Raw genomic sequence first — 27427 nt, 5'->3', positions numbered from 1 at the left:
TTCGATCCTGATTATTTTGATATATGGAAGTCTATATCTATCTCGATTCCTTTATATATGTACAACCAACCGTTATCCAATCAAACTTAATATACTCTGTGAGCTCTGCTCAACTGAGTATAAAAAGTTCACCGTAATTTGATCGGAGACAATGTTTGATTTCACAAGGCGAAAAAGCTGAAGAAATCAGGGAGATAGCTATTTATTTTATTACAAAGCTCATCGATGGTTGGGCCGGGAAACAAAAGCGGGGATAGGACACCACCCTGGGGTACCCCTTGTTTAATTCTTCTGCGTTTAGATGCTATGAGCCTGAATTGCACCGATGCTTGCCGACCGTGGGTCCACCTTTGGAGACTTGGAGGAAGATAGTACCCTTCCAAGTCTTGCAGTAATGTCCCGTGGTTGACTATATCAAAAGCTTTTGATAAGTCTAGCACTACGAAGACCGTTCTATGCTAGGGTCTTTGATTCAATCCGCAACTTTTCTATGTGTTGATGGCATTTACCGCGGTGGAAGTGCTATGTAGTTTTTGACAGCCGCCTGTAGATCAGAATACCACAGATCGTGGTTGGCATTGAAATCGCCTAGAATAAAGCGATTTTCACAGTGAGTAGTGCGCTAATGTCAGTGCAGTATACACTGGGGCAACAACTGACACTAGAGATGTAGATGTTGACAATTTCTAAATTTGCGTTGCCTGACCGGACAGAAATGCCTTGACACTTCAGAATACACTGCATAGAAGACCTTGACGTGAGCTTAGTCGCATGTTTCGCAGCAACGCGGATGTTATGCCACTTCATAACATCGACTATTTGAAGTGTAACGGCAAAGACATCGTCACTCTGGGGATAAGTGACATGTGACTGTGCCTGGGTTGAGGGAGTCTAGATCGCAAGTGCTGTCGGAGCCTGGGACTAGACTTCTTTGGCTAAGCATAGGAGCTTCCGTTGTAGTTAGGTATGCGGCCTGGAAACATGGCGCGATGAAAGCTGTCGAGGGATCACCACCGTCGCTGATACAAGAACATCTAGGAAAGTGGTGAACAAAGTGACATGGACTAAGAGTCTGTTTCTCTTATCTACTCGTGTGCTAGTGCTGGAAAGAGGGAGAGAAGACGTGGGCAGGGGCTGGTGCTTGGCATTTTAGTTATGGGTTGGAGCGGTGGAGGAAATCATTCTCCCTAGGGAGACGCGCGTCACTCTAGCTCAACTTCGATCTAGATACTGCAACAGGTTAAACTCTTAACCATCCAGAACCAACCACGATATCCATAATGTATGCCCTGCTTGCAATGTATCCACACATGACACAAACCATCTCTTTAATTGCAAGGTAGAATTAAGGCCTCTAGCACCCCTCTCACTATGGTCCACCCTGTTGAAACTGCAAGGTTGCTTGGACTCCCTTTAAAGGATATTGGTGACAAAATGTGAGTGGTCGCACCTATTGGATGGGGCGAAATAATGCTACAATAACAACGAGATTATGATGTTTGACGGAAGGCTATTGCTACCAAGGCTTTCTCAAGATTTGAATTCCTAATAATTTATTTTATAATCTTATCTGGTAAACCTTGTGTACTTAAGCGACCTAACACCTACCTACTCAGGATATTTCAGTAGCCCTTGCAATGGTTTGGTATATGGCATGACCTTTCAATTGGGCAATCAAACAAAATCCTTCGATCTGTAAATATCAACGAGCGCAATAAAGACAAAGGCTTTGGTTCAAAGAGCTCAGCACATAGAGCCGGAATCAGCCGTGAGCAAATGTAAGTACGTATGACTTGAGCACGACATCAAATCGACATTTAACAAATTACCAACACATTGGCTACGCTCAGATCAGTTAAGTGTGAGCTCACTTCAACTAAGCAATGAGTGTGGGAAGAGATGATGCTGGACTAAACGAGTATGTACGCAATTGGTAGTAGCGCTTTAATATTGTGTTGACAACATTTAACGTTAACACTGTTGACGCATTTTATGAGCATTATTGTTGTTGTTGTTGTAGCTGTTACTGTTTCTTTGTTTGTCTGTTTCGCATGTTTCTGTTTTCTTTTTTAAGCCACAATTATGATCACGACAACACAGCTCAATGATCGTCAGTCGTCAGAGCCAACAAGTGACAACAGCAGCAAGTGTTGCTGAGAGATTTTGTTGATTTGTGAACGCGTTCAGGTGCTCATTGGGCGCTGTGATATTTCGGAGTTTATGTGAGTTGTTGTCAGACAACGGTTAACGGCAATGCAACATAACAAAGTTTGACGTGAAACGTGACAGTTCAAGGCGGATTAAAAACGCGTACGCTGACAATAAAGTGATTTGTGAATTTGGCGTATTTTATTAACAAAAAAATTTAAAGAAAAGTGATAACAATTAATGCAATAAAAGTTGTTTGTGTTAACAAATTTTGTATAAATTTAAATTGAACCACATATAAAAGCGTTGTGTGGTAATGAACAATATTAAAATGGGCTTCAAACATACCATGTTGCAACGCCTACAAAACTATGATGTTAGTCCCGCGAAAACGTCAACCAGCAGCAATAACTCCGAATCGGGTGATGAACATACGCAACAGGCTACGCATGTTACAGATTTTAGCATCAATCGTATACTGAGCGATGACGCAAAACTTAAAAATTTGGAAAAAAAACGAAAAACATTTGAAAAAACTGCGACTATCAATACGGAATCTAACGCAGACAACATCTCAACTCCCTCGACCGCCGATATACTTGACCTCTCAAAATCGGCACAAATCACAGCGCAAATACCCGCGCCTCATACGTCAACGCAACGACAACCTACCTATCTCACACCCGCCTACCATGGCTTTCATGCCGATTTCTTAGCCGCAGCTGCCGCTGCAAATGCCACCAAATTCTATGCACAATTTTTTCCGCACATGTTTTCACCGTATACAGTGCCCAACTTCCAATTAGCTGTGGCAGCACCTTACCAAAAACGTTACTTTGCACCATATGTAATCAATTCAGCATCTGCAAATTGCACGATTCCGGTTCAGCCCACAAATTCGCGTTTGATAGGCGTGCCCTACTCTTTAAATACTTCTCCATCGACTTTGTCTTCTAAAAATGTTTGTCCGCGCGCTAGTTGCTCCGATTGCTTAGATTATTATAAACAATATCCTGTTTATAACCCGGCGGTAATGCCGTCGGTACCTACTTCGCCGCCATCTTCGACATCTTCACCTTGCCACTCTCCGTTTAATTCGAAATATCTAAAAACAAAATCAACTGCGGAATTGTTACTGAAATCTTCAACGATTGCCCTAAATACGGTGGCAAATTTTAGTTTGACAACGAAAACAACAAAACTATGTCAAAGCGGTGCTACCTCAGCGCCGCCTTTGAATATCGAGGAAATAAGTTACAAGTGCTGCATCTGCGACAAGGTTTTCGGCTGTTCACAAACATTGCAGGTGAGTGAAAGTGTGAAGTGAAATTACTGTTTAGCTGTAAATGCTCTTACCCGTAGCTTTGTATGGAGTGGATAAGGCTTCAAAAGTGTCTATATTGTATCATATCGTATTTGCGTTAGAGCTTATGATCTCTCGAATTTGGTCGAAAAGAATTTTCCGCAAACATCGTCTGCTCGGGAGATTCTCATTCCAAACTAACGGAAGGGGTCGAGTCTGTTGTTTTCCGTGTCGATACAGAAATAAGTAGACCCTATAGGCTACCATATTACTGCAGCGCCCTTCAGGCGGAAATTATAGCCTTGAAGAAAGCAACACAAATTCTGAAGGAAGCGTGTTTAAGCTGCTTTCGCGTCAATATATACATATATTGATAGTCAGGCGGTGATCATAGCACCAAATTTCACACAGTACTTTATCAAGAAGTGTCTTGGAATGTAAAGAAGCATTGGAAAAACTTCGCTCAGGCCGGACCATACATCTGTATTAGGTTCATGGTCATGAAGGGACACTGTCTTCTGGCGTCACATGCTTATAAGTTAGACCTAGTCAGTAACAGCAGACGTAGGAAGTGCGAGCTACAGGAAGAAACGGTTGAGCACCTTCTGTGTTCGTGTCCTGCGCTCGCCAGGTTAAGGATCTGTTGTTTCTTACTTGTGCGAAAGCTCGCGAGTATTTCGAGAATCCCCCAAGAAGCCCAGCTTAGGTCAGGTCGAACTGGCCAGTCAATAAAGACTTCCCATAGACTGAGTGTGCCCATAGTGTTACCAGAAGTTGTTTGAGGACCAAACGGAAGAGCCCCAATCAGGTGCCAAGACTTTCCTCCTCTCTACCAATTCCCCTTTTGCGAACTCGGGTTTAGATAGCAATACTTTCTGGGCTCAAGCCTTTCACATAGCATAAAATAGCCAGCGTTGTACTAAGCTCACATCTGAGTGAAGTTCATACATTTTATCAGTAAACTTCCCTTTAAATACGCTGCCGTTATCATTGGAACGAGAATATGTTTTCCGGAGCATCTTTCTCTTGAATACTTCAAGTGCCGCCCCATATTTCCTCAACACCGGCCACGATTCCAATCCCTACGTCAGGATGCGTGTCATAAGAGACTAACTTATATAGAGTGTTTACAAGGGGGGTTCACAGTTCGCTAATAATATTCACAGTTTCGAATGCGGTCCGTCAACAGTATTTTCGATTATTTCTTTCATCATAGCAAGTATGTCGTCTTGTCCTTGTTTGTGTTTCTATCCATACCAGAGAAAGTAGAACATAGCACGTTCTTTTAGTTTAAGTTAGTCTACTACAGGAAATCGTCTTGTCTGAAAAATCAATAGCTTAGAAGCGGTGGAAGAAGTACTCCTCGATCCTTATTGAGCTGAAAAGGGTATAAAGCTTTACAGAGAACTTAAATTCAAACATTGCTGCAAGTCCTACGAGTCGATTTTATTATTTTTTTCAAGATTGGCCGATCAATCTATCGACTTTGGTTTAAATTTTTCGCACAATACTCTTGATAGACCTTTGTAGGCGATATAAGGCCCACTAATTCCTCAGTATTTGATGAACAATCTTGTAGATTGCGCCGAGCGCACTTCAATTTCAGTCTGACCGGGCACTTCTCACCGTATTTTGATAAGAGTTGGGTCTTACCCATTAGCAAACTCTTCACCTCTATTTTTGAACAGCTCGGCGGATCTTTTACTTCTTAGCCACGACGACGCCATTTTTTTGTCATGGCGCAACCTATATTGCGACGTCAGGGGGTATAGGGAAAGTCACCTTCTTATCCACGGCTTTCTCTGTTAGAATTTCCTTACATTATTGAGAGTTCCGAAAAGAGTGGTCATCTTCTACCTGTTTCGTCTGCTTTTCGACGTTCTTGTGTTCACCTTCTTTTCTAAACAGACTCGTGTGCCTGTTTTTCTGCAGTGAACTGGGTTTATATTTGGAAATCGTATGCATATCCAAGTCAATTGTACCAAGCGCAACGCTCTTTCGAGGCTACGGCACAATAGACCAATTGTCGCAGTGCGATCCTCAATTAATTACTCTTTCGGGGAATATTTTTTTTTTTATTTAAACAACATCTAATGTTCCAGAAAATATGGGAACTTTTAGCAACACTGGAAAAAAAATTATTTTATGCCGAAGCTAAGGCATACAACCTACTTCTTCTTCTTCCGTTTCTTGCGTTGGGTAGTGTTATCGATGTTGAAGGTTCTTCGCCGTAAATTCCGTTAACAAGCACCATTAAGCTACTAGCCCGACAATCTCAGCAACGATTTTATATGACCATCTAGGGCACCCCTCTCTTACGCCCTAGTATCGTGACCAACAAGATCTTGATTCGACGGAAAACGTGTTATGACTTGAAATTATTTCAATATTATTTGTTTAGTGGAAGTGGGTTTACGAGTGTGGCGCACAAATTTTACTCAATTATAGTTAAGTAACACGATTGATTCTCTTAATTTATCATCCAAATTTAAAACCTGAGACTATTGTGAACTTATTTGAAATGTTGAATTCATTTATTTATGTGCTGAAGTTGCAAGGTTAATAATAACAAGTAAGGAAGGATAAGTTCGGGTGTAACCGAACATTACATACTCAGTTGAGAGCTATGGAGACAAAATAAGGGAAAATCACCATGTAGGAAACTGAACCTAGGGTAACCCTGGAATATGTTGTTTGTACGATATGGGTATCAAATGAAAGGTGTTAATGAGTATTTTAAAAGGGAGTGGGCCTTAGTTCTATAGGTGGACGCCTTTTCGAGCTTTCGCCACAAAGGTGGACCAGGGGTGACTTTAGAATTTGTTTACGATATGGGTATCAAATGAAAGGTGTTAATGAATATTTTAAAAGGAAGTGGGCCTTAGTTCTATGGGTGGACGACTTTTCGAAATATCGATATAAAGGTGGACCAGGGGTGACTCTAGAATTTGTTTGTACGATATGGGCATCAAATGAAAGGTGTTAATGAGTATTTTAAAAGGGAGAGGGCCTTAGTTCTGTGGGTGGACGCCTTTTCGAAATATCGATATAAAGTTGGACCAGGGGGGACTCTAGAATTTGTTTGTACGATATGGGCATCAAATGAAAGGTGTTAATGAGTATTTTAAAAGGGAGTGGGCCTTAGTTCTATAGGTGGACGCCTTTTCGAGCTTTCGCCACAAAGGTGGACCAGGGGTGACTTTAGAATTTGTTTACGATATGGGTATCAAATGAAAGGTGTTAATGAATATTTTAAAAGGGAGTGGGCCTTAGTTCTATAGGTGGACGCCTTTTCGAGCTTTCGCCACAAAGGTGGACCAGGGGTGACTTTAGAATTTGTTTACGATATGGGTATCAAATGAAAGGTGTTAATGAATATTTTAAAAGGAAGTGGGCCTTAGTTCTATGGGTGGACGACTTTTCGAAATATCGATATAAAGGTGGACCAGGGGTGACTCTAGAATTTGTTTGTACGATATGGGCATCAAATGAAAGGTGTTAATGAGTATTTTAAAAGGGAGAGGGCCTTAGTTCTGTGGGTGGACGCCTTTTCGAAATATCTATATAAAGGTGGACCAGGGGGGACTCTAGAATTTGTTTGTACGATATGGGCATCAAATGAAAGGTGTTAATGAGTATTTTAAAAGGGAGTGGGCCTTAGTTCTATAGGTGGACGCCTTTTCGAGCTTTCGCCACAAAGGTGGACCAGGGGTGACTTTAGAATTTGTTTACGATATGGGTATCAAATGAAAGGTGTTAATGAATATTTTAAAAGGAAGTGGGCCTTAGTTCTATGGGTGGACGCCTTTTCGAAATATCGATATAAATGTGGACCAGGGGGGACTCTAGAATTTGTTTGTACGATATGGGCATCAAATTAAAGGTGTTAATGGGTATTTTAAAAGGGAGTGGGCCTTAGTTCTATAGGTGGACGCCTTTTCGAGCTTTCGCCACAAAGGTGGACCAGGGGTGACTTTAGAATTTGTTTACGATATGGGTATCAAATGAAAGGTGTTAATGAATATTTTAAAAGGAAGTGGGCCTTAGTTCTATGGGTGGACGCCTTTTCGAAATATCGATATAAAGGTGGACCAGGGGCGACTCTAGAATTTGTTTGTACGATATGGGCATCAAATGAAAGGTGTTAATGAATATTTTAAAAGGAAGTGGGCCTTAGTTCTATGGGTGGACGCCTTTTCGAAATATCGATATAAAGGTGGACCAGGGGCGACTCTAGAATTTGTTTGTACGATATGGGCATCAAATGAAAGGTGTTAATGGGTATTTTAAAAGGGAGTGGGCCTTAGTTCTATAGGTGGACGCCTTTTCGAGCTTTCGCCACAAAGGTGGACCAGGGGTGACTTTAGAATTTGTTTACGATATGGGTATCAAATGAAAGGTGTTAATGAATATTTTAAAAGGAAGTGGGCCTTAGTTCTATGGGTGGACGCCTTTTCGAAATATCGATATAAAGGTGGACCAGGGGGGACTCTAGAATTTGTTTGTACGATATGGGCATCAAATTAAAGGTGTTAATGGGTATTTTAAAAGGGAGTGGGCCTTAGTTCTATGGGTGGACGCCTTTTCGAAATATCGATATAAAGGTGGACCAGGGGGGACTCTAGAATTTGTTTGTACGATATGGGCATCAAATGAAAGGTGTTAATGGGTATTTTAAAAGGGAGTGGGCCTTAGTTCTATAGGTGGACGCCTTTTCGAGCTTTCGCCACAAAGGTGGACCAGGGGTGACTTTAGAATTTGTTTACGATATGGGTATCAAATGAAAGGTGTTAATGAATATTTTAAAAGGAAGTGGGCCTTAGTTCTATGGGTGGACGCCTTTTCGAAATATCGATATAAAGGTGGACCAGGGGGGACTCTAGAATTTGTTTGTACGATATGGGCATCAAATTAAAGGTGTTAATGGGTATTTTAAAAGGGAGTGGGCCTTAGTTCTATGGGTGGACGCCTTTTCGAAATATCGATATAAAGGTGGACCAGGGGGGACTCTAGAATTTATTTGTACGATATGGGCATCAAATGAAAGGTGTTAATGGGTATTTTAAAAGGGAGTGGGCCTTAGTTCTATAGGTGGACGCCTTTTCGAGCTTTCGCCACAAAGGTGGACCAGGGGTGACTTTAGAATTTGTTTACGATATGGGTATCAAATGAAAGGTGTTAATGAATATTTTAAAAGGAAGTGGGCCTTAGTTCTATGGGTGGACGCCTTTTCGAAATATCGATATAAAGGTGGACCAGGGGGGACTCTAGAATTTGTTTGTACGATATGGGCATCAAATTAAAGGTGTTAATGGGTATTTTAAAAGGGAGTGGGCCTTAGTTCTATGGGTGGACGCCTTTTCGAAATATCGATATAAAGGTGGACCAGGGGCGACTCTAGAATTTGTTTGTACGATATGGGCATCAAATTAAAGGTGTTAATGGGTATTTTAAAAGGAAGTGGGCCTTAGTTCTATGGGGGGACGCCTTTTCGAAATATCGATATAAAGGTGGACCAGGGGCGACTCTAGAATTTGTTTGTACGATATGGGCATCAAATGAAAGGTGTTAATGGGTATTTTAAAAGGGAGTGGGCCTTAGTTCTATGGGTGGACGCCTTTTCGAAATATCGATATAAAGGTGGACCAGGGGGGACTCTAGAATTTGTTTGTACGATATGGGCATCAAATTAAAGGTGTTAATGGGTATTTTAAAAGGGAGTGGGCCTTAGTTCTATGGGTGGACGCCTTTTCGAAATATCGATATAAAGGTGGACCAGGGGCGACTCTAGAATTTGTTTGTACGATATGGGCATCAAATTAAAGGTGTTAATGGGTATTTTAAAAGGGAGTGGGCCTTAGTTCTATAGGTGGACGCCTTTTCGAGCTTTCGCCACAAAGGTGGACCAGGGGTGACTTTAGAATTTGTTTACGATATGGGTATCAAATGAAAGGTGTTAATGAATATTTTAAAAGGAAGTGGGCCTTAGTTCTATGGGTGGACGCCTTTTCGAAATATCGATATAAAGGTGGACCAGGGGGGACTCTAGAATTTGTTTGTACGATATGGGCATCAAATTAAAGGTGTTAATGGGTATTTTAAAAGGGAGTGGGCCTTAGTTCTATGGGTGGACGCCTTTTCGAAATATCGATATAAAGGTGGACCAGGGGGGACTCTAGAATTTGTTTGTACGATATGGGCATCAAATGAAAGGTGTTAATGGGTATTTTAAAAGGGAGTGGGCCTTAGTTCTATAGGTGGACGCCTTTTCGAGCTTTCGCCACAAAGGTGGACCAGGGGTGACTTTAGAATTTGTTTACGATATGGGTATCAAATGAAAGGTGTTAATGAATATTTTAAAAGGAAGTGGGCCTTAGTTCTATGGGTGGACGCCTTTTCGAAATATCGATATAAAGGTGGACCAGGGGGGACTCTAGAATTTGTTTGTACGATATGGGCATCAAATGAAAGGTGTTAATGGGTATTTTAAAAGGGAGTGGGCCTTAGTTCTATAGGTGGACGCCTTTTCGAGCTTTCGCCACAAAGGTGGACCAGGGGTGACTTTAGAATTTGTTTACGATATGGGTATCAAATGAAAGGTGTTAATGAATATTTTAAAAGGAAGTGGGCCTTAGTTCTATGGGTGGACGCCTTTTCGAAATATCGATATAAAGGTGGACCAGGGGGGACTCTAGAATTTGTTTGTACGATATGGGCATCAAATTAAAGGTGTTAATGGGTATTTTAAAAGGGAGTGGGCCTTAGTTCTATGGGTGGACGCCTTTTCGAAATATCGATATAAAGGTGGACCAGGGGGGACTCTAGAATTTGTTTGTACGATATGGGCATCAAATTAAAGGTGTTAATGGGTATTTTAAAAGGAAGTGGGCCTTAGTTCTATGGGTGGACGCCTTTTCGAAATATCGATATAAAGGTGGACCAGGGGCGACTCTAGAATTTGTTTGTACGATATGGGCATCAAATGAAAGGTGTTAATGGGTATTTTAAAAGGGAGTGGGCCTTAGTTCTATAGGTGGACGCCTTTTCGAGCTTTCGCCACAAAGGTGGACCAGGGGTGACTTTAGAATTTGTTTACGATATGGGTATCAAATGAAAGGTGTTAATGAATATTTTAAAAGGAAGTGGGCCTTAGTTCTATGGGTGGACGCCTTTTCGAAATATCGATATAAAGGTGGACCAGGGGGGACTCTAGAATTTGTTTGTACGATATGGGCATCAAATTAAAGGTGTTAATGGGTATTTTAAAAGGGAGTGGGCCTTAGTTCTATAGGTGGACGCCTTTTCGAGCTTTCGCCACAAAGGTGGACCAGGGGTGACTTTAGAATTTGTTTACGATATGGCTATCAAATGAAAGGTGTTAATGAATATTTTAAAAGGAAGTGGGCCTTAGTTCTATGGGTGGACGCCTTTTCGAAATATCGATATAAAGGTGGACCAGGGCATCAAATGAAAGGTGTTAATGAGTATTTTAAAAGGGAGAGGGCCTTAGTTCTATGGGCGGAAGCCTTTTCGAAATATCGATATAAAAGTGGACCGGGGGCGACTCTAGAATTTGTTTGTACGATATGGGTATCAAATTTATTATTTTTATTATTTTATTTATTTATTTATTTATTTATTAAACATTTCTTAATGCATATTTTAAATTAATTACAATATTGAAAGGGCACATTCTATTACTCTATAGCATAAGAAAAGTACATGGCATTTTTTATATTAAATTTTTAAAATAGTATTAAATGCTAGTTCACATAGTAAAATTCTTTTTCAGTGTGGGGTGTATAGTTTTTAATAATATTATAAAATAAACTCATAATAATTCAGATAATTAGTTAAGTTTCCGATAGAGAAACAGTTGATATAGTTAAAAAAGTTAGATATGGCTTACAACAACGTCGTCAGCAAGGCTTCTAGATCGTAGTGGCTAAAACTAATCAGATACATTTTTATTTTATTTTGAAATAGGTTAAGATTTCTTATAACTTGTACAGAAGTAGGGAGAGTGTTGAACATTTTGCACGACGTGTATGTATAAAAACTTCTGAAGTGAGATGTCCTAGCATGCGGGATTTGTACCGATGGAAGCAGATTGCTCCTAAGGTTGTAGACTTCGGAAGGATAACTTTCTAAGTACCGCGATCTAATAAAGAACGTTTTTAGGACTTTAAATAAATATAGATGACGACATGGTAGTATATCTAGTCTCCTAAAGGATATCATAGCGTGAGACCTGTAGTTTGCGCCACATAGGCGTCTTATAATTCCCTTTTGGAGTGTTACAATGGGTGACAACTTACTAGCCGAGGCGCCACCCCAGCAGGTAATCCCATATTGAAGTTTCGATTGGACTAGACCATAGTAAACAGCTTTTAGAGTGGACATAGTGCAACACTTTTTGAGGCGATAGAAGTGACGGGTAGTGTACAGAAAGTAATGTTTTAATTTCTGAATGTGTGCAGACCAATTTAAATGATTATCGATTATAATGCCTGGGTATTTGAAATTTTCAACAACATCAATCCTGAAGCAGTTATCTCTGCATTTAACGTTGGTTGCAAATGAACTTTTCGTACCATTCAAAGTGCACGCCATATGATGCATGTTAAAACGTGCGCATTCTGCTGAATGAAAAAAAAGATCACAAGCCTCAAATTCTTTGGGAGCAATGCTAAAATACATCAACTTCGTTTTATTACTAACAAACCAAGTCCTCAGCATATGTACATCGTGGCTAACTCGTTGTACTATACGCAATGGCAAGATCATCTGCAAAGGCAGTCGTTTTGCCCTTCAATGGAATTGAAAAAATTTAATTAATATAAATGAGGAACAGTACCGGGCCAAGGACAGAGCCTTGTGGTACGCCCAGATTAACTTCCTGCACTTCCTTTTTGTATTCTATTAGAAAGATAAGACGTAAACCATTTGTACATAAAGCCACGAAAACCTGCACTATGTATTTTTTCCAGAAGTATATTCCTGTCTACCATATCAAAAGCTTTTGTTATGTCGACAAAAAAACCAGCACAGTTACTTTTAATATCTAGAGCTTTGTACATCTTTGAGCAGAAATCTTGTAGAGCGTCCTCTGTTGAGAGTCTGGATCGAAATCCGAATTGCATGGGGCTGAAAAAGTTCGATTTATCTAGAAAGTTCACCACTCTATTTTTAACCGCCTTTTCAAATACTTTGGAAATCGATGGGAGTAGAGATATGGGCCTGTAGTTACGTGCGTCCCTCTTATCCCCTTTTTTGAAGATCGGGATTACAATGGCACATTTAAGATCATCAGGAAAAACACCCTGAGTTATACTTTTATTGAATAAATGTTTCAGTATATCTACTATATTGAGCGATATTTTTTTTAATAAACTATTTGAAATACCGTCATCGCCGCAAGAGCTAGAGTTGGTCAATGTTTTTATAATTTTAGCGATTTCGAAGCTGGATATGGGGTTAAAAAAGAAACTATTAGTTGCAACTTGGCATAAGGGTAGATTGGCTGCAAACTGACAATCACAAAGGGTTGAACTTGAATTACCAATCGAGGTAAAGTATGTATTAAATTTGTTAGCAACTTCTTCCGGGTCTGTAGTCAGCTGGCTTTCAGCACGTAGGATAACTGGCTCGTGGCTCCCTACACTATCTCGGTTTAGGAAACTATATCTATCAGCCCTGGCCCACCTTTATGTCGATATCTCAAGGCGTCCACCTATAGAACTAAGACCCACTCCCTTTTAAAATACTCATTAACACCTTTCATGTGATACCCATATAGTACAAACAAATTCTAGAGTCACCCCTGGTCCACCTTTATGGCGATATCTCGAAAAGGCGTCCACATATAGAACTAAGGCCCACGCCCTCTTAAAATACTCATTAACACCTTTCATTTGATACTCATTTCGTACAAACAAATTCTAGAGTCACCCCTGGTCCATCTTTATGGCGATATCTCGAAAAGGCGTCCATCTATAGAACTTAGGCCCACTCCCTTTTAAAATACTCATTAATATCTTTCATTTGATACCCATATAGTACAAACAAATTCTAGAGTCACCCCTGGTCCACCTTTATGGCGATATCTCGAAAAGGCGTCCACATATAGAACTAAGGCCCACGCCCTCTTAAAATACTCATTAACACCTTTCATTTGATACTCATTTCGTACAAACAAATTCTAGAGTCACCCCTGGTCCATCTTTATGGCGATATCTCGAAAAGGCGTCCATCTATAGAACTTAGGCCCACTCCCTTTTAAAATACTCATTAATATCTTTCATTTGATACCCACATCGTACAAAATAAATTCTAGAGTCACCCCTGGTCCACCTTTATGGCTATATCTCGAAAAGGCGTCCACCTATAGAACTTAGGCCCACTCCCTTTTAAAATTATCATTAACACATTTCTTTTGATACCCATATCGTAAACAAATTCTAAAGTCACCCCTGGTCCACCTTTGTGGCGAAAGCTCGAAAAGGCGTCCATCTATAGAACTATGGCCCACTTCCTCTTAAAATGCTCTTCAATACCTTCCATTTTATACACATGTCATACAAACACATTCCAGGGTTACCCTAGGTTCTTTTTACAACATGGTGATTTTCCCTTACTTTGTCTCCACAGCTCTCAACTGAGTATGTAATGTTCGGTTACACCCTAACTTAGCCTTCCTTACTTGTTTTTTTTTTTTTTTTTGGAGGTTTTTCGCCGCACATTTTATTATCCTCAGTTGAGCAGAGCTCACAGAGTATATTAACTTTGATTGGATAACGGTTGGTTGTACAGGTATAAAGGAATCGAGATAGATATAGACTTCCATATATCAAAATCATCAGTATCGAAAAAAAATTCGATTGAGCCATGTCCGTCCGTCCGTCCGTCCGTCTGCCCGTTAACACGATAATTTGAGTAAATTTTGAGGTATCTTGATGAAATTTGGTATATAGGTTCCTGGGCACTCATCTCAGATCGCTGTTTAAAATGAACGGTATCGGACAGTAACCACGCCCACTTTTTCGATATCGAAAATTTCGAAAAATCGAAAAAGTGCGATAATTCATTACCAAATACGGATTAAGCGATAAAACTTGGTAGGTGAGTTGAACTTATGACGCAAAATAAAAAACTAGTAAAATTTTGGACAATGGGCGTGGCACCGCCCACTTTTAAAAGAAGGTAATTTAAAATTTTGCAAGCTGTAATTTGTCAGTCGTTGAAGATATCATGATGAAATTTGGCAGGAACGTTACTCTTATTACTATATGTCTACTTAATAAAAATTAGCAAAATTGGAGAACGAACACGCCCACTTTTTTAAAAAAAAAAATTTTAATTCAAATTTTAAAAGAAAAGTTAATATCTTTACAGTATATAAGTAAATTATGTCAACATTCAACTCCAGTAATGATATGGTGCAACAAAATACAAAAATAAAAGAAAATTTCAAAATGGGCGTGGCTCCGCCCTTTTTCATTTAATTTGTCTAGGATACTTTTAATGCCATAAGTCGAACAAAAATTTACCAATCCTTGTAAAATTTGGTAGAGGCTTAGATTCTAGGACGATAACTGTTTTCTGTGAAAAAGGGCGAAATCCGTTAAAGCCACGCCTAGTTTTTATACACAGTCGACCGTCTGTCCTTCCGCTCAGCCGTTAACACGATAACTTGAGCAAAAATCGATATATCTATACTAAACTCAGTTCACGTACTTATCTGAACTCACTATGTATTGGTGTAAAAAATGGCCGAAATCCGACTATGACCACGCCCACTTTTTCGATATCGAAAATTACGAAAAACGAAAAAAATGCCATAATTATATACCAAATACGAAAAAAGGGATGAAACATGGTAATTGTATTGGTCTATTGACGCAAAATATAACTTTAGAAAAATACTTTGTAAAATGGGTGTGACACCTACCATATTAAGTAGAAGAAAATGAAAAAGTTTTGCAGGGCGAAATCAAAAGCCCATGGAATCTTGGAAGGAATATTGTTCGTGGTATTACATATATAAATAAATTAGCGGTACCCGACAGATGATGCTCTGGATCACCCTGGTCCACATTTTGGTAGATATCTCGAAAACGCCTTCACACATACAACTAAGGGCCACTCCCTTTTAAACCCCTCATTAATACCTTTCATTTGATACCCATATCATACAAACACATTCTAAAGTCACCCCTGGTCCATCTTTATGGCGATATCTCGAAAAGGCGTCGACCTATAGAACTAAGGCCCACACCCTTTTAAAATATTCATTAACACCTTTCATTTGATACCCATATCGTACAAACAAATTCTAGAGGCACCCCTGGCCCCCCTTTATGGCGATATCTCGAAAAGGCGTCCACCTATAGAACTAAGGCCCACGCCCTTTTAAAATACTCATTAACACCTTTCATTTGATACCCATATCGTACAAACGCATTCTAGAGTCACCCCTGGTCCACGTTTATGGCGATATCACGAAAAGGCGTCCACCCATAGAACTAAGGCCCACTCCCTTTTAAAACACTTATTAACACCTTTCGTTTGATACACATATAGTACAAACAAATTCTAGAGTCACCCCTGGTCCACCTTTATGGCGATATCTCGAAAAGGCGTCCACATATAGAACTTAGGCCCACGCCCTTTTAAAATACTCATTAACACCTTTCATTTGATACCCATATCGTACAAACAAATTCTAGAGTCACCCCTGGCCCCCCTTTATGGCGATATCTCGAAAAGGCGTCCACCTATAGAACTAAGGCCCACGCCCTTTTAAAATACTCATTAACACCTTTCATTTGATACCCATATCGTACAAACGCATTCTAGAGTCACCCCTGGTCCACGTTTATGGCGATATCACGAAAAGGCGTCCACCCATAGAACTAAGGCCCACTCCCTTTTAAAACACTTATTAACACCTTTCGTTTGATACACATATAGTACAAACAAATTCTAGAGTCACCCCTGGCCCACCTTTATGGCGATATCTCGAAAAGGCATCCACCTATAGAACTAAGGCCCACTCCCTTTTAAAATACTCACTAACACCTTTCATTTGATACCCATATCGTACAAACAAATTCTAGAGTCACCCCTGGTCCATCTTTATGGCGATATCTCGAAAAGGCGTCCACCTATAGAACTAAGGCCCACACCCTTTTAAAATACTCATTAACACCTTTCGTTTGATACCCATATCGTACAAACGCATTCTAGAGTCACCCCTGGTCCACGTTTATGGCGATATCACGAAAAGGCGTCCACCCATAGAACTAAGGCCCACTCCCTTTTAAAACACTTATTAACACCTTTCATTTGATACCCATATTGTACAAACGCATTCTAGAGTCAACCCTGGTCCACTTTTATAACGATATTCCGAAAAGGCGTCCACCTATAGAACTAAGGCCCACTCCCTTTTAAAATACTCATTAACACCTTTCATTTGATACCCATATCGTACAAACGCATTCTAGAGTCACCCCTGGTCCACGTTTATGGCGATATCACGAAAAGGCGTCCACCCATAGAACTAAGGCCCACTCCCTTTTAAAACACTTATTAACACCTTTCATTTGATACCCATATTGTACAAACGCATTCTAGAGTCAACCCTGGTCCACTTTTATAACGATATTCCGAAAAGGCGTCCACCTATAGAACTAAGGCCCACTCCCTTTTAAAATACTCATTTACACCTATCATTTGATACACATATAGTACAGACAAATTATAGAGTCACCCCTGGTCCACCTTTATGGCGATATCTCCAGAAGGTGTCCACATATAGAACTTAGGCCCACGCCCTTTTAAAATACTCATTAACACCTTTCGTTTGATACTCATATCGTACAAACAAATTCTAGAGTCACCCCTGGTCCATCTTTATGGCGATATCTCGAAAAGGCGTTCATCTATAGAACTTAGGTCCACGCCCTTTTAAAATACTCATTAACACCTTTCATTTGATACACATATAGTACAGACAAATTCTAGAGTCACCCCTGGTCCACCTTTATGGCGATATCTCGAAAAGGCGTTCATCTATAGAACTTAGGCCCACGCCCTTTTAAAATACTCATTAACACCTTTCATTTGATACACATATAGTACAGACAAATTCTAGAGTCACCCCTGGTCCACCTTTATGGCGATATCTCGAAAAGGCGTTCATCTATAGAACTTAGGCCCACGCCCTTTTAAAATACTCATTAACACCTTTCATTTGATACACATATAGTACAGACAAATTCTAGAGTCACCCCTGGTCCACCTTTATGGCGATATCTCGAAAAGGCGTCCACCTATAGAACTAAGGCTCACGCCCTTTTAAAATAATCATTAACACCTTTCATTTGATACCCATATAGTACAAACAAATTCTAGAGTCACCCCTGGTCCACCTTTATGGCGATATCTTGAAAAGGCGTCGACATATAGAACTTAGGCCCACGCCCTTTTAAAATACTCATTAACACCTTTCGTTTGATACACATATAGTACAGACAAATTCTAGAGTCACCCCTGGTCCATCTTTATGGCGATATCTCGAAAAGGCGTTCATCTATAGAACTTAGGCCCACGCCCTTTTAAAATACTCATTAACACCTTTCATTTGATACACATATAGTACAGGCAAATTCTAGAGTCACCCCTGGTCCACCTTTATGGCGATATCTCGAAAAGGCGTCCACCTATAGAACTAAGGCTCACGCCCTTTTAAAATAATCATTAACACCTTTCATTTGATACCCATATAGTACAAACAAATTCTAGAGTCACCCCTGGTCCACCTTTATGGCGATATCTCGAAAAGGCGTCGACATATAGAACTTAGGCCCACGCCCTTTTAAAATACTCATTAACACCTTTCGTTTGATACACATATAGTACAGACAAATTCTAGAGTCACCCCTGGTCCATCTTTATGGCGATATCTCGAAAAGGCGTTCATCTATAGAACTTAGGCCCACGCCCTTTTAAAATACTCATTAACACCTTTCATTTGATACACATATAGTACAGACAAATTCTAGAGTCACCCCTGGTCCATCTTTATGGCGATATCACGAAAAGGCGTCCACCCATAGAACTAAGGCCCACTCCCTTTTAAAACACTTATTAACACCTTTCATTTGATACCCATATTGTACAAACGCATTCTAGAGTCAACCCTGGTCCACTTTTATAACGATATTCCGAAAAGGCGTCCACCTATAGAACTAAGGCCCACTCCCTTTTAAAATACTCATTTACACCTATCATTTGATACACATATAGTACAGACAAATTATAGAGTCACCCCTGGTCCACCTTTATGGCGATATCTCCAGAAGGTGTCCACATATAGAACTTAGGCCCACGCCCTTTTAAAATACTCATTAACACCTTTCGTTTGATACTCATATCGTACAAACAAATTCTAGAGTCACCCCTGGTCCATCTTTATGGCGATATCTCGAAAAGGCGTTCATCTATAGAACTTAGGTCCACGCCCTTTTAAAATACTCATTAACACCTTTCATTTGATACACATATAGTACAGACAAATTCTAGAGTCACCCCTGGTCCATCTTTATGGCGATATCTCGAAAAGGCGTTCATCTATAGAACTTAGGCCCACGCCCTTTTAAAATACTCATTAACACCTTTCATTTGATACTCATATCGTACAAACAAATTCTAGAGTCACCCCTGGTCCATCTTTATGGCGGTATCTCGAAAAGGCGTCCACCTATAGAACTAAGGCCCACTCCCTTTTAAAATACTCATTTACACCTATCATTTGATACACATATAGTACAGACAAATTATAGAGTCACCCCTGGTCCACCTTTATGGCGATATCTCCAGAAGGTGTCCACATATAGAACTTAGGCCCACGCCCTTTTAAAATACTCATTAACACCTTTCGTTTGATACTCATATCGTACAAACAAATTCTAGAGTCACCCCTGGTCCATCTTTATGGCGATATCTCGAAAAGGCGTTCATCTATAGAACTTAGGCCCACGCCCTTTTAAAATACTCATTAACACCTTTCATTTGATACACATATAGTACAAACAAATTCTAGAGTCACCCCTGGTCCACCTTTATGGCGATATCTCGAAAAGGCGTCGACATATAGAACTTAGGCCCACGCCCTTTTAAAATACTCATTAACACCTTTCGTTTGATACACATATAGTACAGACAAATTCTAGAGTCACCCCTGGTCCATCTTTATGGCGATATCTCGAAAAGGCGTTCATCTATAGAACTTAGGCCCACGCCCTTTTAAAATACTCATTAACACCTTTCATTTGATACCCATATCGTACAAACAAATTCTAGAGTCACCCCTGGTCCATCTTTATGGCGGTATCTCGAAAAGGCGTCCACCTATAGAACTAAGGCTCACGCCCTTTTAAAATACTCATTAACACCTTTCATTTGATACCCATATCGTACAAAAAAATTCTAGAGTCACCCCTGGCCCACCTTTATGGCGATATCTCGAAAAGGCGTCCACCTATAGAACTAAGGCTCACGCCCTTTTAAAATACTCATTAACACCTTTCATTTGATACCCATATCGTACAAACAAATTCTAGAGTCACCCCTGGTCCATCTTTATGGCGGTATCTCGAAAAGGCGTCCACCTATAGAACTAAGGCTCACGCCCTTTTAAAATAATCATTAACACCTTTCATTTGATACCCATATAGTACAAACAAATTCTAGAGTCACCCCTGGTCCACCGTTATGGCGATATCTCGAAAAGGCGTCCACATATAGAACTTAGGCCCACGCTCTTTTAAAATACTCATTAGCACCTTTCATTTGATACCCATATAGTACAAACAAATTCTAGAGTCACCCCTGGTCCACCTTTATGGCGATATCTCGAAAAGGCGTCCACATATAGAACTTAGGCCCACGCTCTTTTAAAATACTCATTAACACCTTTCATTTGATACCCATATCGTACAAAAAAATTCTAGAGTCACCCCTGGCCCACCTTTATGGCGATATCTCGAAAAGGCGTCCACCTATAGAAGTAAGGCTCACGCCCTTTTAAAATACTCATTAACACCTTTCATTTGATACCCATATCGTACAAACAAATTCTAGAGTCACCCCTGGTCCATCTTTATTGCGGTATCTCGAAAAGGCGTTCATCTATAGAACTTAGGCCCACGCTCTTTTAAAATACTCATTAACACCTTTCATTTGATACCCATATCGTACAAACAAATTCTAGAGTCACCCCTGGTCCATCTTTATGGCGGTATCTCGAAAAGGCGTCCATCTATAGAACTTAGGCCCACGCCCTTTTAAAATACTCATTAACACCTTTCATTTGATACTCATATCGTACAAACAAATTCTAGAGTCACCCCTGGTCCATCTTTATGGCGGTATCTCGAAAAGGCGTCCATCTATAGAACTTAGGCCCACGCCCTTTTAAAATACTCATTAACACCTTTCATTTGATACCCATATCGTACAAACAAATTCTAGAGTCACCCCTGGTCCATCTTTATGGCGGTATCTCGAAAAGGCGTCCATCTATAGAACTTAGGCCCACGCCCTTTTAAAATACTCATTAACACCTTTCATTTGATACCCATATCGTACAAACAAATTCTAGAGTCACCCCTGGTCCATCTTTATGGCGGTATCTCGAAAAGGCGTCCATCTATAGAACTTAGGCCCACGCCCTTTTAAAATACTCATTAACACCTTTCATTTGATACCCATATCGTACAAACAAATTCTAGAGTCAGGCCTGGTCCACCTTTATGGCGATATCTCGAAAAGGCGTCCACATATAGAACTTAGGCCCACGCCCTTTTAAAATACTCATTAACACCTTTCATTTGATACTCATATCGTACAAACAAATTCTAGAGTCACCCCTGGTCCATCTTTATGGCGGTATCTCGAAAAGGCGTGCATCTATAGAACTTAGGCCCACGCCCTTTTAAAATACTCATTAACACCTTTCATTTGATACCCATATCGCACAAACAAATTCTAGAGTCACCCCTGGTCCATCTTTATGGCGGTATCTCGAAAAGGCGTCCATTTATAGAACTTAGGCCCACGCCCTTTTAAAATACTCATTAACACCTTTCATTTGATACTCATATCGTACAAACAAATTCTAGAGTCAGGCCTGGTCCACCTTTATGGCGATATCCCTAAATGGCGTCCATCTATAGAACTATGGCCCACTTCCTCTTAAAATGCTCTTCAATACCTTCCATTTTATACACATGTCATACAAACACATTCCAGGGTTACCCTAGGTTCTTTTTACAACATGGTGATTTTCCCTTACTTTGTCTCCACAGCTCTCAACTGAGTATGTAATGTTCGGTTACACCCGAACTTAGCCTTCCTTACTTGTTTTTTATTTATTATTATTATTTTTTTATTTAAATTGTTTGCTACCCAATAACCCGAAAATTTAACACACGAGCTGATTACATTAAAAAACGTTTTGCACACAAGATTAATCCATACTATAATATGTACAAACATTAGACAGTTTTAAAAAAAATATATATTGCTTTCCCAAAATTTTTACAAACTTTTTTAGGATAATGAAAAAAGGTGTGGTAGTAGATAAAATATCTATTCTGTTTGTAATTTCTAACCTGTTTCTGGCAGTTTCAACTATAAACATTTTGATATCATCAACGACGCGGTGAAACTGCTAACTTCATCCAACAATGTTTTTATGTAGAACGTAAACCTCAAGTGAAGGAAAGCGCCACTAAACATTTAAAATTTCAAAATATATTGAAAATGTATGTATACCAGCTTCTGTAATTTGGTTGACGTTAACACGTTTTATTTTTAATAATTTTTAGCCCTTCTTGAAATTCAACAGACCTTTTTCTTTCACGACCATATACAGTCACTATTAATATTGTAACGAATTCTAGGGGAATCCGCTTATTTTGCACCTTCCGCTAACGTTCGAAACGCTGAACTGTCGAATAAATAACTCCAATATTCGGTATAGCTAATTGGTCTTTATTTGGCCTACTTTAGGAGTAGTACTTCACAATTGTACTTCACTGCACAACTAATAGCGTTTTAAATCAAAACTGATTAGTTATTCCTCAGGCTTCGCTGCTTTTATACTCTCTGTTTCCTCGTTTGCATATTTCTCCTAAGGTCTAGACTTTTCACGTATATGCTTTCTAGAACAGTTGTATCTCATGCTTGGTTATTTAGCTATATACATGTTTATTTGTAGTTTATAATTTTCTTCTAGCCATATGCGTGTGTATGTGTGAGTAATAACTTCTGCTCCTAGCTGCCGGCTACAAATATGAGAGTGAAATAATGTCTCTGCTTCAACTGCTGGTTATGTGTGTGGAATATTTCTTCGTCACCTTGTTCATAAGTGTGGCTGCTTGCTTTAACGTGTTCATTTACATAAGTATGGCTGCTTGCTGCTTTTGTTTTTGTGACTATTTACGAACAGCATAGTGATGCTAATATTCGCCACAATATATAACCTCTCCCATTCCGTTATTATGAAAAGCAACTTTTCATGTAATGAATGTGAAAGAAAAATGAATTTTGCTTCTCCTGTAAGATTTCAAATTTGTTGGTTAGCGTCCTTGTGAATTAAACTAACGGTATACTTAATAAATTGTTTATGTGCTTTTAGCTTAAAAGTTATATATTTCTGAAACGGTTAGTTTACCCCTTTATCAAAGAGAGCAATTTCAAATCCCAATATCCAAATTGATTTGATTCAATTTGATATCATTTTTCTGAGATTCGCTTCAGATCTGTGCTTAGTTTTCACTAGGTGACCACAAACTTCGTCATATCAATTAAAACAACGTATCATCCAACGTCAAATGCATTTGCCCGACCATTTACCAATAAGTGAAACCAGCAATTGACATCAATGAACTGCAAAAATCGAACACCACAACGTTCGATTACATTCGGCAACATGATCGTCATTGTGAATGATGACTAAGTGTGATATCTTATCTGTCAACTGCCTGACAGGATGTTCAATACGCCTACTTTTTAGCGTTTTGACAGGGTGTTCAATATGGCGGCGCCTATCTTCAGCGGGTGATAGAAAGAGATACAGAATGAGACAGCGATAATCAATTACAAATCAGGTGATCCAATCACTTTGGAATTTTGACGTCTATGCAGAAGATATCACACTTAGTTATCATTCACAATGATGATCGTGTTCAATGATCCAACTTGCTTAAACGAACATAATCGACATTGATTTAAAATCAATCAACTTAGTGCATTCGTGAATACAATCAATTCAGTCAGGCGTTTGCTCGTTTGCCTCAACGGCGGCTACATTCATCGGAATGAAAAGGCAAATATGAAAACTCCATGCGTCTGAATATTTGCATGATTCTTCTGCCCTTACGTCACGGCTACAAGCTACATATAAACATACATATAAGCATACATATAAACATTGCTTACGATTCTGTTTGTTTGCCGAAATAAACGATACTAAGATACTTAGCATAGACTTGACTTGACTTGACTTGGCGTAAACTTGGCAACTTAGCCACGATTATACTCCACTTGGCGCATAAAATCTGGCATCATAATCAGCGTTGAAATTAATTTTTAAATAAATGTCAATTTGTATGACAAAATGTCAAAATGAAATGGAAACAAACAAATGGCATCTCAAAATGTAAACGTCACTTAGAACTTACATAGAACATCAAAATTCAACAAACTTCTAAGTCAAGTTAAGTTTTGAGTAATCAGTAACATGCAATGTTCATTTAACAGCACTGTAAGTGACAGTTCGCAAGCCAAGTCAAGTCTATGCTAAGTATCAGTAATAGAGCCTTAATTCTCGTGTTTTGCTTTTATTTTCCGCTTGCCTTCGTTTGATCAATACAATCGTACGCAAAACGTGTTCGGTCATTCGATCGCAATCATGCTAAAGCGCCAAATATACGACACGAACATTTCCGCGAACATTCCGCAATCTGGTTCGCAGCTTTGGCCATACACCATACGAACTTTTGGCCGAACATTAATTCTCTTTCAGACAGCGATGAATACGGACAACAATTGTGCTGCAGCAATATTGCTCGCTGTGGCAATTAAGTGTAAAAAAAAGAGAGAAGATCGCAAAAAAAGAATTTGGTGCAAAGAATGGTTTAAAAAACGAGCAGTTCTTGGACAAAGTGAGCTTATTAAAGAACTGGAATTCACGTCACAAAATGATTTTAAAAATTACGTTCGTATGAACAAGGCAACATTTGACCAACTTCTACAAAAAATTTTGCCACTCATAACGAAACGGGATACAATAATGAGAGAAGCGATTCCCCCTCATTTATAACTGTATCCTTTGTGGCATCAGGATCTACTTCTTATAATTATTCGATTAAAGTCGCATAATCATTATTCTTTTTAATTCTATTACAATAATCTTTGCTTTTTACTTGCCACAATGATGGCAAAGATTTATACATTTCAATAAATTCACTCAGAAATTTTTTATTGTCCATTTTACTTTTCCGCGCACGTCTGTTCCGTTCAGATATTACTACGATTATGAGCTATTTCGCCATACACGCACGAACAGTTCGCGCAAATGTTCGCAAAAAATGAAAATATTTTGATTTTTGGCGAACATTTGCGCGAACTGACAAACACCACCATACACGACAGAAAAGGTCGCAGAAACATGACATAACGGGAATGTTCGCGGAAATGTTCGTGTCGTGTATTTGGCGCTTAACAGAGTCTTGTAAAGACAGATGCTGAATTTATTCAATTACGAGTGTATTCAATTATGAGTTTATTCTATATGAGTTTATTCGCATGATTGAATGTGAATGCAAGTTTTAGTGTTTGAATAAATCAAGAAAATTGTAATTTTTGTAGTTCACTGATTGAAATACGGTTAGTGATAGAACTTTAAGAAAAAGTATCGATACCGGTACTTATTTAAAACGCGCCGATCAAAATATCGTTGCTCATACTCGTAGTCAGTAAGAGGTATCGAGTATACCGATCCATGAGAGTACTTCGGAATTTTTAACCAAAATCAAAGAAACGTTTTATTTTAAATGAGATCGTATATTTTGAATTTGGTAGAAAACAAGTAAAGAAGTTTAAGTTTGGGCGAAAGCGAACATTATATTTACAGTTGTGTGCACTCACATATATATTAAGTATACATTTAAAGGAAAAAGTCACGAAGATTAGATGATATATTTGTATATTTATTGCAATATCGAGTTCCGTAGCTGGCTATATAATAGTTTCTGAGATATATTTGTTCATATAAGATGTTCATAACAAATTTCATAAGAAATAATCAATTTTTGATGGCATAAAAAAATAAAATAAAAAGATGATAAAAAATTTTTAAGGACTACCTTTATATAAATGTACCAAAAAATAGAAGGCAATTTTTCATTTAATACAGACATAGTCATTCTTTTACAAGAGCTATTGTTAAAGTTTTTTAGTCAAAATTCAACAAGACTATGTATGTATTAAAGGAAAAATAGTCTTCTATTTTTTGGTCCATTTATATAAAGGTAGTCCTTAAAATTTTTTATCATCTTTTTATTTTCAATTTTTTAGTACTGCCTACAAAAAGGCAATTGCAACTTTGATTAGTAATTTAAGTAATTCCTAAGTGGAATTCTACAACGCCTGCAACACTGAGGAGGCTAGCCATGAAGGTATGGCCTAATCTTCTAAATAGTTCGTCTTGTGCGTTACGTAGCTCAAATTTTTTGATCAAACATTGCACTGTCACCGGGTTTTAAACCATGTTTCAGGTTTCAAGTCTCTGGAAGTTAGTTGATAATCGATTCCAAGATTCCCAATTTAAAAGTAGTTTTCTCAATATCTCGATCCATGCGCCACCTAGCGGAATTTTTTTGATAAAATATTGCATTGTCATCTGGTTCTGACTTACGGCCCAAGTTTCATGTCTCTAGCTCATCGGGAAGTTACTCAAAAATCGATCGCAATTTTCCCCTCGTTTTTCAGGGATTTGTAGTTATCTAAATTAGCACGCCACATAGCGGAACTTTGTTTTCTATAAATTGTATTGTCGCCGGGTCTCAAACTATGTGCAAAGTTACAAGTCTCTAGGTAACCGGGAAGTTAGTTAAAAATGGATTGAAATTTTCCCAAATTAAAATTAATTTTCCTAATATATCGATATGATAAAATATTGCACTGTCACCGGGTTCTGTTTCATACGGCTCAAGTTTCATATCTCCAGCTCACCGGGAAGTTACTCAAAAATCAATTGCAAGATTCCTCTCCTTTTTCAAGGTTTTCAAGAGTTATCTCACTTTGCGCGCCACCTAGTGGAATTTTGTTTTCTTTAAATTGTATTGTCACCAAGCCTCGTACAGTGTGCCAAGTTTCGAGTCTCTAGGTCACCGGGAAGTTAGTTAAAAATGGATTGAAATATTCCCAAATCAAACCTAATTTTCTTTATATCTCGATCCATGCGCCACCTAGCGAAATTTTTTTGATCAAATATTGCATTTTCACCGGGTTCTGACTAACGGTCCAAGTTTCAAGTCTCTAGCCCATCAGGAAGCTACTTAAAAATCGATCGCAAGATTTCCTGCGATTTTTCAGGGACTTTCAGGGATTTTCGTTTATGTCGATTCTTCTGCCACTTGGCGGCATTTTGTTTTCCACGAATTGTAGTGCCAGCGGCTCGCAAACTATGTGCTAAGCTTCAAGTCTCTGGATCACCGAGAAGTTAGCTAAAAGTCGATCGCAAAATTTCCATCTTAAAATTAATTTTCTGTAGATCTCGATCCGCGCGCCACTTGCATTGTAATGTCCCCCAGACCTGAACTATATTCTAAGTATCAAGTGTCTAGCTCAACGGGAAGTTACCGAAAAAGACTTTTCCGTGGGTCAAAAATTCGTATGGAA

At 39.1% G+C, this 27427-nt stretch overlaps 1 protein-coding gene across 1 annotated transcript in view; it reads left to right on the top strand.

The window, feature by feature from the left end:
• The first annotated feature begins 2464 nt into the window (after window positions 1–2464).
• Window positions 2465–27427, top strand: part of LOC137242180 (uncharacterized) — a 35279-nt gene continuing 10316 nt past the window's right edge. The window contains exon 1 of the mRNA XM_067769541.1: window positions 2465–3454. Within this exon, the coding sequence (XP_067625642.1) occupies window positions 2465–3454 (990 nt within the window). The remainder of the gene's footprint in view (window positions 3455–27427) is intronic.

This window comes from Eurosta solidaginis, chromosome 2, assembly GCF_040869045.1.
Source record: "Eurosta solidaginis isolate ZX-2024a chromosome 2, ASM4086904v1, whole genome shotgun sequence".
Lineage (NCBI taxonomy): Eukaryota > Metazoa > Arthropoda > Insecta > Diptera > Tephritidae > Eurosta > Eurosta solidaginis.
The sequence above is the reverse complement of the archived record's forward strand: the minus strand, read 5'-3'. Positions and strand labels throughout refer to the sequence as shown.